Here is a 13930-nt window from a genome sequence, read left to right as displayed (position 1 = left end):
ATTGACTCAATATTGTAAAAAAATATTGATGAACATGAGGCAGAAAAGGCCTCAACCGCACTACTAGGAAGTTCAGCTTGACCGACCTCAGCCGCAAAAGCTGAAAGGTCTTCAAAATTGGGCCCGCAGTGAACACGTTAAAAATGTAACCAATGTATAACATTTACAGTGTCCACGGATGCGCAGTGCCCTTGAAATGAAGGTAAAGCTAAAAGTGAATGTAGAGAACATCGCCTTAATGATGGGCGACGACAATCTTCGCCCATCCTTCCTGTCCTTTCCTTTCCTTTCCTGTTCTTGTCCTCGCAGGGTGGCAGTCAGTGCAATTGATAAGAATAAAACCGAGTAGGAACAGAAACAAGAAATGAAATAAAAAAGCATGTAAACGATTTTAACAATATAAATAGAAATGTATGACAAATTATGTATTAATAATGATAAAAATAAAATGTAAGAACAAAATAAATAAAATAAATGTACCTAGTCACCTTAGAGTAAGAAGATGATGGAAGAAAGGCGAGGAAAGAAAGAAGGTACAAAAGAGCAAAACGAAAGATATTGTGAAGGACGAATGTAAAGAACGGAAGATATTGTGACGCGTGAAAGAGAGTGATTAAGAAAGAAAATACTGCAAAAATTATTAAATAATAAAATCCCTGATCCCAAAAAGTTAGGTTAGGTTAGGTTAGGTGAGGTGCGAGAAGAAAAAAACACATTTACAGTGTCTTCATTTATAAAAGATGCTAAAAAAATTCTCTCCAAAAAAAGTTTAAGTTATACACCACTCGAACTTTGTTCCGACTGGAGCACGTAGGTTGTTGATTTACAATTTCCAAGGCACCTGGCTCTCGCATGCACACAGTTTACAGTGCTACTCACGCACGCTTTTCGTGTTAAAGTAACCATGAAAACATTCGTGTTTGTTCCTGAAAAACGCTGTTTACTCCGCTGAAAGCTGAAACGTTCTTGTTAAAGGTGAAATTGATTGCCTCTCCGCGCGATTCGCGCGTGTGTATGTATTTTGTTTCGTGTTAAAACTTTAATAACTCTTTATTTCTATAACTTGAAATGATTTTTATATATTATAATCAAGCGTTCTTATTTCGTTGATCATAGTATAAACTATATTTACAATATTTTCTTGTAAATATATTTTAACATATACGATTTGTATACGAAATATTTTATAAGAAAATAAACATTTGGTTCAATATTTATATTTTACTTGAGATTTTAATACTTTATAGATCTGGTTGCAATAGATTTTTTTTAATATGTAAATAAACACTCCAATTTCTTTTTACATAGCTCATTAGATTGGCGAATTAGAGTAGCAGTGAGCATGCCACATGGCAAAAAGAACAGATGGCAGTTGAGCTTTTTTTTTTAAATAGCCACCGTTTTGGGGAACTTGTCGAACACATGTAGGATATAACTTTGTTGGACCAGGGTAAAGGATTTTTACAGTTTGGATTTTTATTTTATTTTATTCCTTAATACTTCATATTTTCTTTTGTTCATCTTCTTTCGTTCTTCACAATACTTATCACTATTTACGTTCTTTATATTTAGTTCTGACTACCTCTTACAACGATCGCCTGCATTCACAAGACATTACAGATTTGTTATAACTATCACAGACTTAGTTACTGCTTTACTAATTGCGTCCATCTTTCTTTAGTTTCTTTTCAGTCGGTAAAAGCCTGGTCCTGCGCCGCCCACATTCAGCGATTTCCCGCGACTATCTATGTTGCGTATATCGGCTCACTACTCTATAACCATATCTTTTTTTTAGTTTGTTCTTCTTCGTAAACACCGATATTTATTACAAATTTTACCTCAGTTTTTATTTTTGAATCACAACATTGAGATCTTATTCGACCCTGACTTACATAACTATGTCTTATCCCATAAATGCACGACTTTTATTTATATATTTTAAAAAATATAAATCTTACAGATAGATACACTACAATGCAGAGGAAAATATTTTTATATATGCATAATATTCATATACTTATTTAAATTTTTTTTCAAAACCTTATGTTGCTATACAACACTAAGCATTTACTGCTACTTATACAGCTTAAGTGGCAGATTTGCATCATTGCATGCATGCATGCATTTAAGGGTTATTACTACGTATTACACTGTGTTCTATTGTGTTAGATAACAGGAATATGGGGCAATGTCCTTCGTCTCACAAGGGAGGAAATGTAAATTGTCTTTATCCTTTTTCCTAGCTTTACAGACAGACTGAAGTCCTACAAATACAAGGTTCTAAAGTGGAGACTACGGGTCCTAAAGCCTAACGTAGGACCTCCACCTACAAGGTGAAGACGACCTTGTTAAAGTCGTTTAGAAATACTGGATGTAAACGGCTTCAAGCTGTTCTTATTAGAAATCTAAAGGTGATATAGATGATAATACAATTATTTTTCATAACTAAATATTTCTCCATCACCTTGTTTCAATTCAATTTGCTACCAACATCTAGAATACCGAAGAAATAACTGAGCTAAAATTAATTGTTCTCTCATACCGAAAATTTGTTCTTTATTAAATGTATACGTTATTTTGCATAGTGCGATTGGTAATAAATGTAAAAGCATTATAGGAGCCATAAAGCTTATTTGTGAGCAAAAGGCTTAAATATGTTTAAGCCTTTTCCCAAACAGAGTACAAAGTGAACTGTGAAATACGTTGCATTAATTTCTTTTTATTTTATTTAAAAGTGACCGACCAAAAAGCACGTTATATGTAATTTAATATTTTTGAAACCATTGATTTTTAAATAGGGTGTATCAAAAAGGTACTGTTTGAAATATACATGACTATGTAGAAGGAAAAAGTCTATTCTCACTCTACTTCTCTCTCTATATATATATATATATATATAGCTTTATACGGAAAATCACCGAATTATCGGGTTAAGATTGTCATGGATGTGATTTTACAGTAAAAATATATATGTATAATGTAGTACTTATCAATATATATATACATTTCTATATATATATATATATATATATATATATATATATATATATATATAGCAATGCAGTAACAAATTTTTGTTATTACTAGATATATGCTATGTAATTTTACTACAGAAAGTACTAACATAAAAAATCAAAGATGTGAAATAGTCGTAAAATGAAAAGAGCATAAAATACAAATTCAGGAAATGTGACGTCTCAATAAAGACTCTTGAATTTTTTTTTCCAGGGGCGTAAACCTCGCTGTAGTGCCATCACGCTGCCTAAGCTCTCCGGTACTCGAGTGCAAGTAAGGACCTCGGAACGGGTGCGAATTGACCGCCTCCTTCCAATTTTGCTTAAGTTTCAATTTCTTTTGTTTCTATAGTGTGAATATGACCTAATCTTGTATCTGTAGTAGTGCGATTTCGCCCTTAGTGATAATGTCATATAAATAAAAGTGAATCGATATGTTATTTACTAAATGAAAAACTTAACAATGGATAGACCGATATGTATTTTTCAAATTTTTTTTTCAAAAAGGTGGTTCTCATTTAGAGAAAAAAATGCAAAGTTGTGAGTAAATTAATAAAAACACCACGCAACTTGTCCCAAAAAATCATAGATCAAATAAGAATACTTGTCGCAAGCTATGTAGAAAAACATAACAATAGACTTACATATTGATGAAGATGTTTACTTTCCCTAGTTAAGTTGTAGGCTTTTAAAAATAATGGCGGAAGCATACCGCAGAGCATATTTGACTGACCAAATTAATACTAAGAAAAAGATAAAGGTTACATTACTAACAACCTTTTTAATTGTAAAAACTAAAGTGATATACAGTAAAGAAGGCTTTATTATTATACCAACTGCTATTTATTTTTAAAATATTGTAATTTTTTTTCAATGCATGTCTTATGTTTTACCAAAAAGTTTTTTCATGTCTTTCTACAAAAGTTTAATAAAGCTTCTATAAGACCGTCAGCTATGTTAGTGTAATTTTCGGCTAAATGTCTTCAAACGAAAATTTTTAACAAAAAACCTTTGCAAACTTTTCTTTTTTCTTTACAATGTTTATTATAATCATAATTTAAAACGTAAGATATAGCGCTACCCTATAAAGTCTCAATGAGACCAATTGGAAGTATCTTGCATTTTGCTTCTTTCAACGATTTCAACAAAGTCGTCTGTCCAATTTTTGGGTAAATGTCCCACGTCTCATGTCTATCACATCCAAAAATGAAGCATTCTTGACTTTTTAAGCCACAAAATGTGACGTCAACCAAAAAATTATCTTTAGCAAAAAAAACTTTAATTTAAAATATGTTTGCTAATAAAATATAGCTAAAATAATTAATATCAAACAAATATGTTATTTATAAATAGTACCACGCCATAATTCACCATATAACCAATTTATTTACAGTCATGTATTCACGTAGCTCTACGAATTCTACGAGGTCTACGGTCTCTACGCCGTAGCACACTGATTTAATCTATCATGTGCTAAAATTAATCACACTTCTACGTAATTAATAAATAATATATAAAAAGGATAATTATTATTTATTAGTTACTAGCACTTAAGAGTCACATTATGAAGTTTGATTCAATATATGAGTGTCACAGACGTCTAAATGTAATAAGTAGTAACAACCTTGTTTCACTACAGTGGATAAAAGATCATAGCGGCTCCATAGGCAATGATGCTGTAGATTAGCAGGCCCTAAGGGACTCCAGCATGGTCGATTATGGCCCGTAGCCCCTCATCTCACTACCAATAGGTAAGGCCAGATCTAGTAGCGGAGTGTACTAGGAGTCAATACAGAGAGCAATGGATGAGCCATGAGGAGTGTCGGCAAGCAAAAGAGGCAATACGTACCATAAGCTGCCGACTGTCTATCGCCCTACTGCGGCTGTCGTAACCCCGACTGTTTGGTGGCAGGGAAGTTAGCCAGTCAAGTTTTCTTTAACAAACATCTATTTACATTAGGCGTTACGAACAGTCGTTCATGCAGAGCGTGCCTGGATCAGGTTGAGACTACTGCTCACGTACTACTACAGTAGCACTACAGAACTACCCATCTTGGATTGCCTAGGTACCTCTTTGAGATCGCCCGCAACATCTTGATGTATCATGTGACCCTTGGGTCTGCTGGAATTTCTCGGGGAGTTATATTGGTTTGATCAAGACTAACAATGATGAAAAATAAGCGCATTGTCGCATAGTTGTGTAAACTAGCCCGTTGAAATGAGATGAGATGAAAGAGAATTAATCTTACGAGTGTTTTTTAAAGAGCGTTCATGTTTCTGATAATATTTAATTATTTAATGGAATCAGGCGTTACCTTGCGGAAGCCCATCCTAAGTAGGAAAAGGACCAATATTTAGCCACTTCCGCACATGCAGTGGTAGTCGTGCAACAAAGTGCACCGCCCACCAGCCGAATGCAATGCGAATTACACAACTTTCACCGTCAAATCACTCAACACGTGTTTCACTCCTCCACGGGGTATGTTCAGGAGTTATGTTACACCGATGAGTGCCAAACACAGAGCGCATTTATCGGCAGTCTGGCGGGCGGTGCACTTTGTTGCACGACTACCACTGCATGTGCGGAAGTGGCTAAATATTGGTCCTTTTCTTACTTAATATTTAATTAACAACGTAACTACTTCTTCCGAAATCAACGGAGTATTAATTTCGTCGTTATGTATTATAGTGACAATGCTTTTAAAAGGGAGACTGCTCATATGTCAACATATTTTCAATCATTTTGAAATATGTTACAATTAGTTATTATTTTTACACAAGCAGTGGAAGCCCAGCATCACGTGGAATTCCTGGGATACTTCTTTCTTCTTATCAGCCGATAAACGCCTCCTGCAAGGCTTAGGCCTCCAAATGATGACCGGTCTTGAACTGCCTGCATCTCGCGAGTTCCCATAACCTTAACCATATTGACGGTCCATCTAGTGGGAGTTTTGTCCACGCCGCGTCTACTCCAGCTCTTGGTCGCCGCTCGAGAACTTTTCAAACCCAAAGGCCGCACAAAGGTTGCACGAACAATGTACGTCACTCACTGCTACTTCACTAGCAATTTGACGTCTGATCAAAACTTCAACCATAAATCTCTCTATTTCTCTCTTTGTGACCTAGTGTTTTCTTGTGAGGCCCGTCGTAAATGACCACGTCTCCGGTCCGTATGTCATCACCTGCAATACACTGTGATATTTTGTACGAAAAGATTTTTCGGAACTTTCTCGATTTAAACTCGATCGACTCATCAAAATAGTATATCTTTTTTAGTCGTCTTTATCGAAAAATTATAAAAAGTGTTAAATCAAAAACAAATCATACATCACATCAATAATTTAACGCTTAATTTATAACAACCAGGATATAATCACGTATCTAAAAATGTCAGATGTCTAAATTGTTGCCCCAGAAAAGCTCTGGTATTCGCTTCCATTTACATAACGAACACACAGTCCTTTGTAGAGACAACGTTGCTATACAGTTATGGAATGCTGAAACAATTTGGTTTACTTAACAGGCCTACGTTTAATTACGAAAGAATTTTTACAAAATTAGCTGCGATAATTATTAATAATATTATTTTTATACAACTTCCTCATAACACTCTAGCCTCCTAAGTTTTTGAGTTAATTTATACATTGTGGACATTTGTTAGGTTATAAGTATCAGTTCGTCCGATAGAAAAAAAATCATTTTGTATAAATATTAAAAATGAAGGTTATTGGTTATGAGAATAAAAGCTTAAAAGGAGCGAATACATATTTCCTTTGTCGAAAAATCTTTACAGATTTTAAATTTATTTCTAATCACCTTCATATAGTTATAGACAGTATTAAAATGCCATTGACCAATAAATTCTGACAATACAGAGTTAACATAAACATATAGCAAAGAATTATAATTAAATTATAATTTTTAAAAAGCTTTTTAAAACTAAATTCAAACATTTTCTTATATACAACTCTATCATTTATATACCAAAGGCGGCAATGACCTTGGGGCCATAAGGTTCTGAAGTGTAGACCAAGTTTAGACCAAGTGTAGACTACAAGTGTAGACCACAGACCAAGGGACGTTACCAAAAGTAGAACAAATGATCCAGGTCAACGAAGGACTGGACACAGACCGTTTCAATGAAATGACGATGACATCTAAGTAAAGGCGTAGCACAGACGTAACTTTTGATCGCGGCCATCGGGGCTGACGACCCACGTAGTAGGTTGAAGGAACTCTTTGCAATGCACTACCATTCACCTCCACTGATAAGTCTGGTATTTTTTGATTTTTTACTAAATTTTTAATGATTGAATCAACCTTGCTTTGGAAATTCGCAAATGTTTCTGAGCCCTAAATTCCTAGACCTCCTCATTTAGATTTATTTGTGGCGAGTATTATTTGAGGTGAGTGTTTTATATATTAATTAAAATAACAGGACTTAACTCAATATGTAAATACATTTATGATATTTCAATTGGCAAATCTTATGCGAATTGTGTGGGATGCATGATTTTCATTAATGTAGCTGATGTGAGCAAGGGGCATTTTAGCGATTCAATTGACTGTGGGAGAGTTGTGGGCGTAGCTAGAGGGGAACGCTCTTTACCAGCATTGGAAAGTCAGTCCGATTTCACGTTTATTTTAAAATAGTTATATTAATATCTCATTCAATTTTATTATTGTGTTAGTATAGATTTAAATAAGTTCAACCGTGAAAAGATTACAATTGTTAATAAGTCGTATTTATATGAAATTTAATAATATGATAAAATATTTAACGTTAGAAGAGCAATAAAATCAAATGTTTTTTTAAGGAAGAAACATTTCTAGAATTTTCCATCTCGTTTCTTTATATGTCGATCTTTATCATCATTTAAGCCGTAAGACGTCTACTAGACAAGCCCCCCCCCCTCCCTTAAAGTTCCGATAGGACCTATCGAAAGGTCGAAAGCAGCTTGCATCCTACGTCTTCCAAAGAATTTAACAAGGTTGTCTTTCCTTTTTCCCAAACGCCCCACGTCTTAAATTTATCATTTCTAAAAATTAAGTATTCGTGACTTTTTCTAGCAATAAAATATGACATCTATTTTTTTTTCTAGTATAAATATTTCTAATTTAATTTACATGTTACTTATAAATAGTACCACACCATAATTCATCATATATCTGATTTATTTACAGTCATGAAATTATGTAGCTCTACGAGGTCTACGAGGTCTACGAGATCTACGTCGTAGCACATTGATTGAATCTATCATATGCTAAAACTAATCAAACATCTACGCAATCAATAAATAATGTATATGATTAAGAAATAACCTCAGTAGTATTTTTAAAGTCGTATTCATATGAAGTTTAATAACAGGATAAGGTAATTGACTTTGTTATAGAGTTCACGTTATTAAAGCTATGCAAAGTGCTTAAAATATGTAGAGTTTATACTTTCAAAAAGTCATAAAAATGTTTAGATGCACTTGAAACTGTAAACATTTTACGATCTTACGAAAATAATCAACTTTAAATTTTACAGTTTCTAATTCTTCTCTAAATTGTCTAAAATTAGTTACGTTATAAAACTTTATACCCTAATAAAGTAGTAATAAAATATGTACTTGTTTAAATTATATTTTCATCCTAATATAATTTAATGTAAAAATATTTACGATTAGTAAATCTTAATATTTAAAATTTCTTAACTTATACAAAATTTTGGTTATATAAAATCAATGCATGCGTAGGAATTTTTTTATACTGAATTATGTACATGACTATTAAAATATTTACGATAAACGTATCAACACCATAACATACATAAAAGAATATATATACTTGGGCCATAATCTACCCCGCGCAACTTAAAAGATTAAACTCGTCCTTGAGAAGGTTTTCTTCATTAAAAGTAATCATAAAGAGCCCACAATTACCACCTGAAATAAAAAGACACGCCCATCATTCCTATATCCCTCCTGTTATAGCATATGGTTGTCAAACGTGGCTACATACAAACAAAACCGTTAAAAAAATTGTATCAACACATTTAAATAAAAAAAAATTGTCCCAAGTAAATAGAGAAAAAAAACAATATCGAATATGTAACAGAAGTAATAAAAGGATTGAAAAGAAAGAGGTTTGGATGTACAATAACATGCATGAAGAAGAATTGCGCAAAAGATGTAGTAGAATGGTAAAATTAATTGCATTAATGTGAAGAAAACCAACACACAGATAGGAAGATGAACTGAAAACATCAGCGTGAAAATGCCATGATGAGAAAAGCACATGAACATGAGCTGCGAGCAACCCTTTTTTTCAGCTATTATAAGAATAACTTTCATACATTTATTTACCAATTTATTTTTATTTAATTCTTATTATCTATATCGCACTTAATATACATTTCTATTATTACAATTATTTTGTCACCTTTGTTTATTATTTTCGTTAAACTCAGAGATTTAAAATATAGTTTACAAATCGATTTATCGACCTATTGAATATACATATGAAATCACATAAAAATCGGTAGAGCCGTTTCAGAGAACTATGTTAACTAACACTGTAACACGAAAATTTTATATATTTAAGACAAAGTTATGGTATTTAAATCTATCATCTGAATTTTATTATATTAAAATATATTAGACTACTGATATATTATATTTATTATTTGTAACTCTACTCAAATTATAAAGTAATAATATATTTGTCTACAAAGCTGTGAAGCGTTATTAAATCTACTCATATTAATCTGTTTTTTCAATTTAATATTCACATAAAAATAATTGACAGTCATGAAATTTTTTACATTTATTAAAACGATTAAATTTACTAACATAATACCTTGTTACAGTTTTCAGGTTGAGTATATAGGAATAGATGTAGCTTAATTTCAGTGTCCTTGTATAAATATATAGAGACTATTTAAACGTAAGCCGCGAAAGCCTCTTCTTAAATAGTTAAATGCAATCACGAATTTGAAAAAAGAATTATTAGACGTCCGCAAATTCGGGCCGCGTCTCAGTGCCCGCTGAGCGGCCGCGAGAGACGCACGCGAGCCGCGATGAATGTGCGGACCCTCCTCATAATATACATCGCGACCCTAGTGCAGTGCGAGTGTAAGAGTGATGTGAAACATTTGAGGCATGCGAGGACTCTTATAAGGCACGGGCGGTCTCGGGTCCACCTCTCACGTCTTCACAGTCGGACCCGAGACCTCATCGCGCAGATAGAGGCCGAGACAAGCAGCGAACTTGGTAAAATTTCTACTTAATTAGAGCTTGTGTCATATTATCATCGGTAAAAAAAAAAATTTGTTGTAAGTAGAAAATTAAAATTATTTTTTATTTTAAATTACATTTAAAATTTAAAATGGAAATTCATAATTAAATAACATTAAATTAAACATCATATAATCACGAAATAATTAATTAAAATCAATTAACAATTTTAGTACTAAAGATTTCAACGCGTTTTTACATATATAATAAATTCACATCTTATCTAGAACATTTTTTAAAATTTCCTCATTATAATTTTGTGACATTTAATTGTTCAAAATTATTTTATTATTTTAACCTTTTTAGTACCATTTGGAAGTTGAAATACAGTTAAAAAAATTACCTATTAATTAGGTTAAATATGTTCGTTATTAAAAATGTAATAATTTAATTATCATATTAATCATATTAATTTATATATATATTTATATGCATATATATATATGCATATATATATATATATATATAAATATATATATATATATATATATATATATATATATATAGTTTCATAGTTTAAGAAATACATATACGCTCTGAAAATAATATATATATATATATATATAAATATTTATATTTAAATTGATACTAACCACATCTTTAAATATCAAAACTGTAGTCGTGATTCTCTTTATTTTAAACAAGTTAGAAGATTGAAAGACTAATCCAAGATATAACAGCTTGACTATATTACTTATGATCAAAATTGTTTCTTATTTTATTAACATTATGGGTAAATTTACATTATAGCAGTTTTATTAATATTTATATATAGACACCTTTATTCTTTTTTTTTCATTAAAAGCACTGAGGCGAATTTTAAATCAAAATTATTTATGAACATACTTATATAATATTATGAAATATCTATATATATGATTGAATAAGATATATAAAATTGTAAGATATGTTATATTTAGAGCGATTTTTGTTTGATTTTATTTTCATAAAAAAGTGAACGTAAGGAAGAAATGCGATACATTAATAAAAAATGAATGACGTCATGTCTCAATTTACAAGATGGTAAAAATTCATCGAACATAATGGCATCGACATGGCGGATCGGGAGCCACATGGGACTCTTTTATTTATATGGGACTTGATATAATTTGAATTTTCGAAACAACATACTTACAACGTCTATCAATTTATTTACCTAAAATATTTTAATTTATTTTATCACAAAAAATTATTCACCAATTTTTTAAAAATTATCAAAAATCTTCTTATTTGAGTTTTGTACGTTTTAAAAAATATTTTTTTTTGTAACTTGTTTAATTTTAAATTAAGTTTTTAATTGCTCACGAAACATTTCAAATTTGGAATAAGGGCTCGGAATATCAAAAAACTTGGCTACCCATGTATTATGACATAGATAAATGTAAATAAACTGTTGAAAAACAAATCTCGATATATAACTTTCATATAAAATTCTTAAGGATTTTTTCCTATTATATTGCGAGTTGAAAACCATAACATCTTATAGAACAATTCCTTCAAGATTATTTTACTATCCTATATCCTGCTGTAATCATTTTTAAGTTAAAAAATATAAAATATATTATTACATTAATTAATAAAAAAGATGATTAAATGTTAATTATTATAATCTATCGGGAACGAATACTGAAGACTAAAAAAACTACTAAAACACACAGTCTTTTAAGTTCAAACCTGCCTTCAATAAGATAGAGAAGTTCGACGTAACTCTATTTCCATTCACAAATATGTTTAAGTAACTCGAAAAGATGTAATTATAAGTTTATTTGAAGAAGATTCCAATACAAACTTTTTGATTTAAATTATAAATGTTCAGATATAATAAAACATGGTTGCAGATGTACATAAACAAGATATTATTTACAATTGACGTATATATAAAAAGATTTTACCGTTCTACTGCAAACCTCTGCCGTAGAAAATTCAAATAAGACCAGAAGGTAGCGACCAGTGATCAATGTATTTCAATAACCTTATCAAGGTTCTCTGTTTACTTCGTGAATGTCCAATGCTGATCTTGCTGGTCCTTGGTCTCTACTCTAGAAACTTCAGGAAAAGCCTTCTGGTCTGCGCGCTATTTGATCAGACCATTGCCAATTCAACTGATCAAAAATGAGGAGATATTTCGACTACTTTCATTCTTTTACGGGTCTTCTCATTCTGAACTTAACTCTATCCTCTAATATTTCTTAAAATAATGTTTAAAGATAAAAATAAAATTCGTTTATTCAACATTGGAACTTTTAACAGAACTCCTATTGATCGTAAACTTATTGCTTATTAATTTTTGACTCTACTCTGCTTCGCAAGGTGTTTTGGTTGTTACATCTTTTAATAAAGTTCAACAGTTTTTTTTATATGTAAGTGAATCTCAGCTTCGCTTAGTCACGCAGTAACATACCAAATTCGATCGGCAACCCGCCTACCAAGCGTGGCGACTATGGTACATCCTACGAAACAAAGAATATAAATTGAAAAACTTATTTTATTTTCACTTTATTATCATTACGTTTTTATCATTACGGTTTTATATTTCAGAAGCCTTCGATATGTGAGTAGGTTATATCACACATTAATTAAAACCAAATGAGCTATATAGTACATTAGTAAGAAAAGGACCAATATTTAGCCACTTCCGCACATGCAGAAACACAGGGACTCACTCTGTGTTTAGCACTAATGGTAACATAACTCCTGAAGATGCCCCGTGGAGGGGTGAAACACGTGTCGAGTGATTTGACGGTAGCAGTTGTGTGATTCGCATTGTTTGCCACATACGCATTTATCAGCGGGCTGGCGGGCGGTGCACTTTGTTGCACGACTACCACTGCATATGCGGTAGTGGTTAAATATTGGTCCTTTTCTTACTTAGGATGGACTTCCGCAAGGTAACGCCTGATTCCATTAAACTGTATAGTACATTTACATTCACGGCTTTCACGCCCTCAACCAATCAACCTGTATAAAAATAGTGTAGTAGTATTTTCTTGAACTTATTTCACGTAATTGAATCGCGAATCCCGTAATACAGTACTACATAACGCTCCAAACTAAAACCAACAGACACGTGTCTTGCTTAAATATAAGTAACTAGAGATGGAATATATTTTCGCTATTGCATTGAGTTACACTAATTGTAATGAAACACTTTTCCCTTATGTAATACTGTAGATTTGTTCCGCGTTATATCAAAACGTTTTACTAATATCATAGATACCTTAAAACGCGATAAATACAAAACTCAAGTTATGTTTTTTTTTCATTAAAATGATTTAATTAGAATAATAAACATTACATGAGACTTCTTTCGTAAATTAAGTGCAATATCTATCTTTTTTGTTATATTATTTATTTCGTTAACTATTTTAACGTTAAAAGTAGTAAGTTACCATCGGCTTGAAATGCTAATTTGTTTATAAAATACGATCGAAACTAAACAGTTGATATTTTAAAATGAAATTTAACAATTTTTCATGTGTATAATATAATATCAACGATATAAATGAGTTAACAAACCAAGTAAAACCATTACGAATAAATAAATAATATTGATTATTTTATGTCATATAGCTACTGATCAAAGGTATAGATCCGTATGTAGGCTTGCATAGGAAATTATATACATCACGTATAAAC

At 31.6% G+C, this 13930-nt stretch overlaps 1 protein-coding gene across 1 annotated transcript in view; it reads left to right on the top strand.

The window, feature by feature from the left end:
- Positions 1-10077: 10077 nt before the first annotated feature.
- LOC137927008 (metabotropic glycine receptor) overlaps positions 10078-13930 on the top strand; it is a 109332-nt gene continuing 105479 nt past the window's right edge. The window contains exon 1 of the mRNA XM_068770777.1: positions 10078-10270. Coding sequence (XP_068626878.1) covers positions 10078-10270 — 193 coding nt within the window. The remainder of the gene's footprint in view (positions 10271-13930) is intronic.

This window comes from Battus philenor, unplaced genomic scaffold (assembly GCF_028537555.1).
Source record: "Battus philenor isolate CCGP_79_NKW_IND1 unplaced genomic scaffold, ilBatPhil1.0.hap1 SCAF_3, whole genome shotgun sequence".
Lineage (NCBI taxonomy): Eukaryota > Metazoa > Arthropoda > Insecta > Lepidoptera > Papilionidae > Battus > Battus philenor.
Note: the sequence above shows the minus strand (reverse complement) of the source record. Positions and strands in the feature narration are given on the sequence as shown.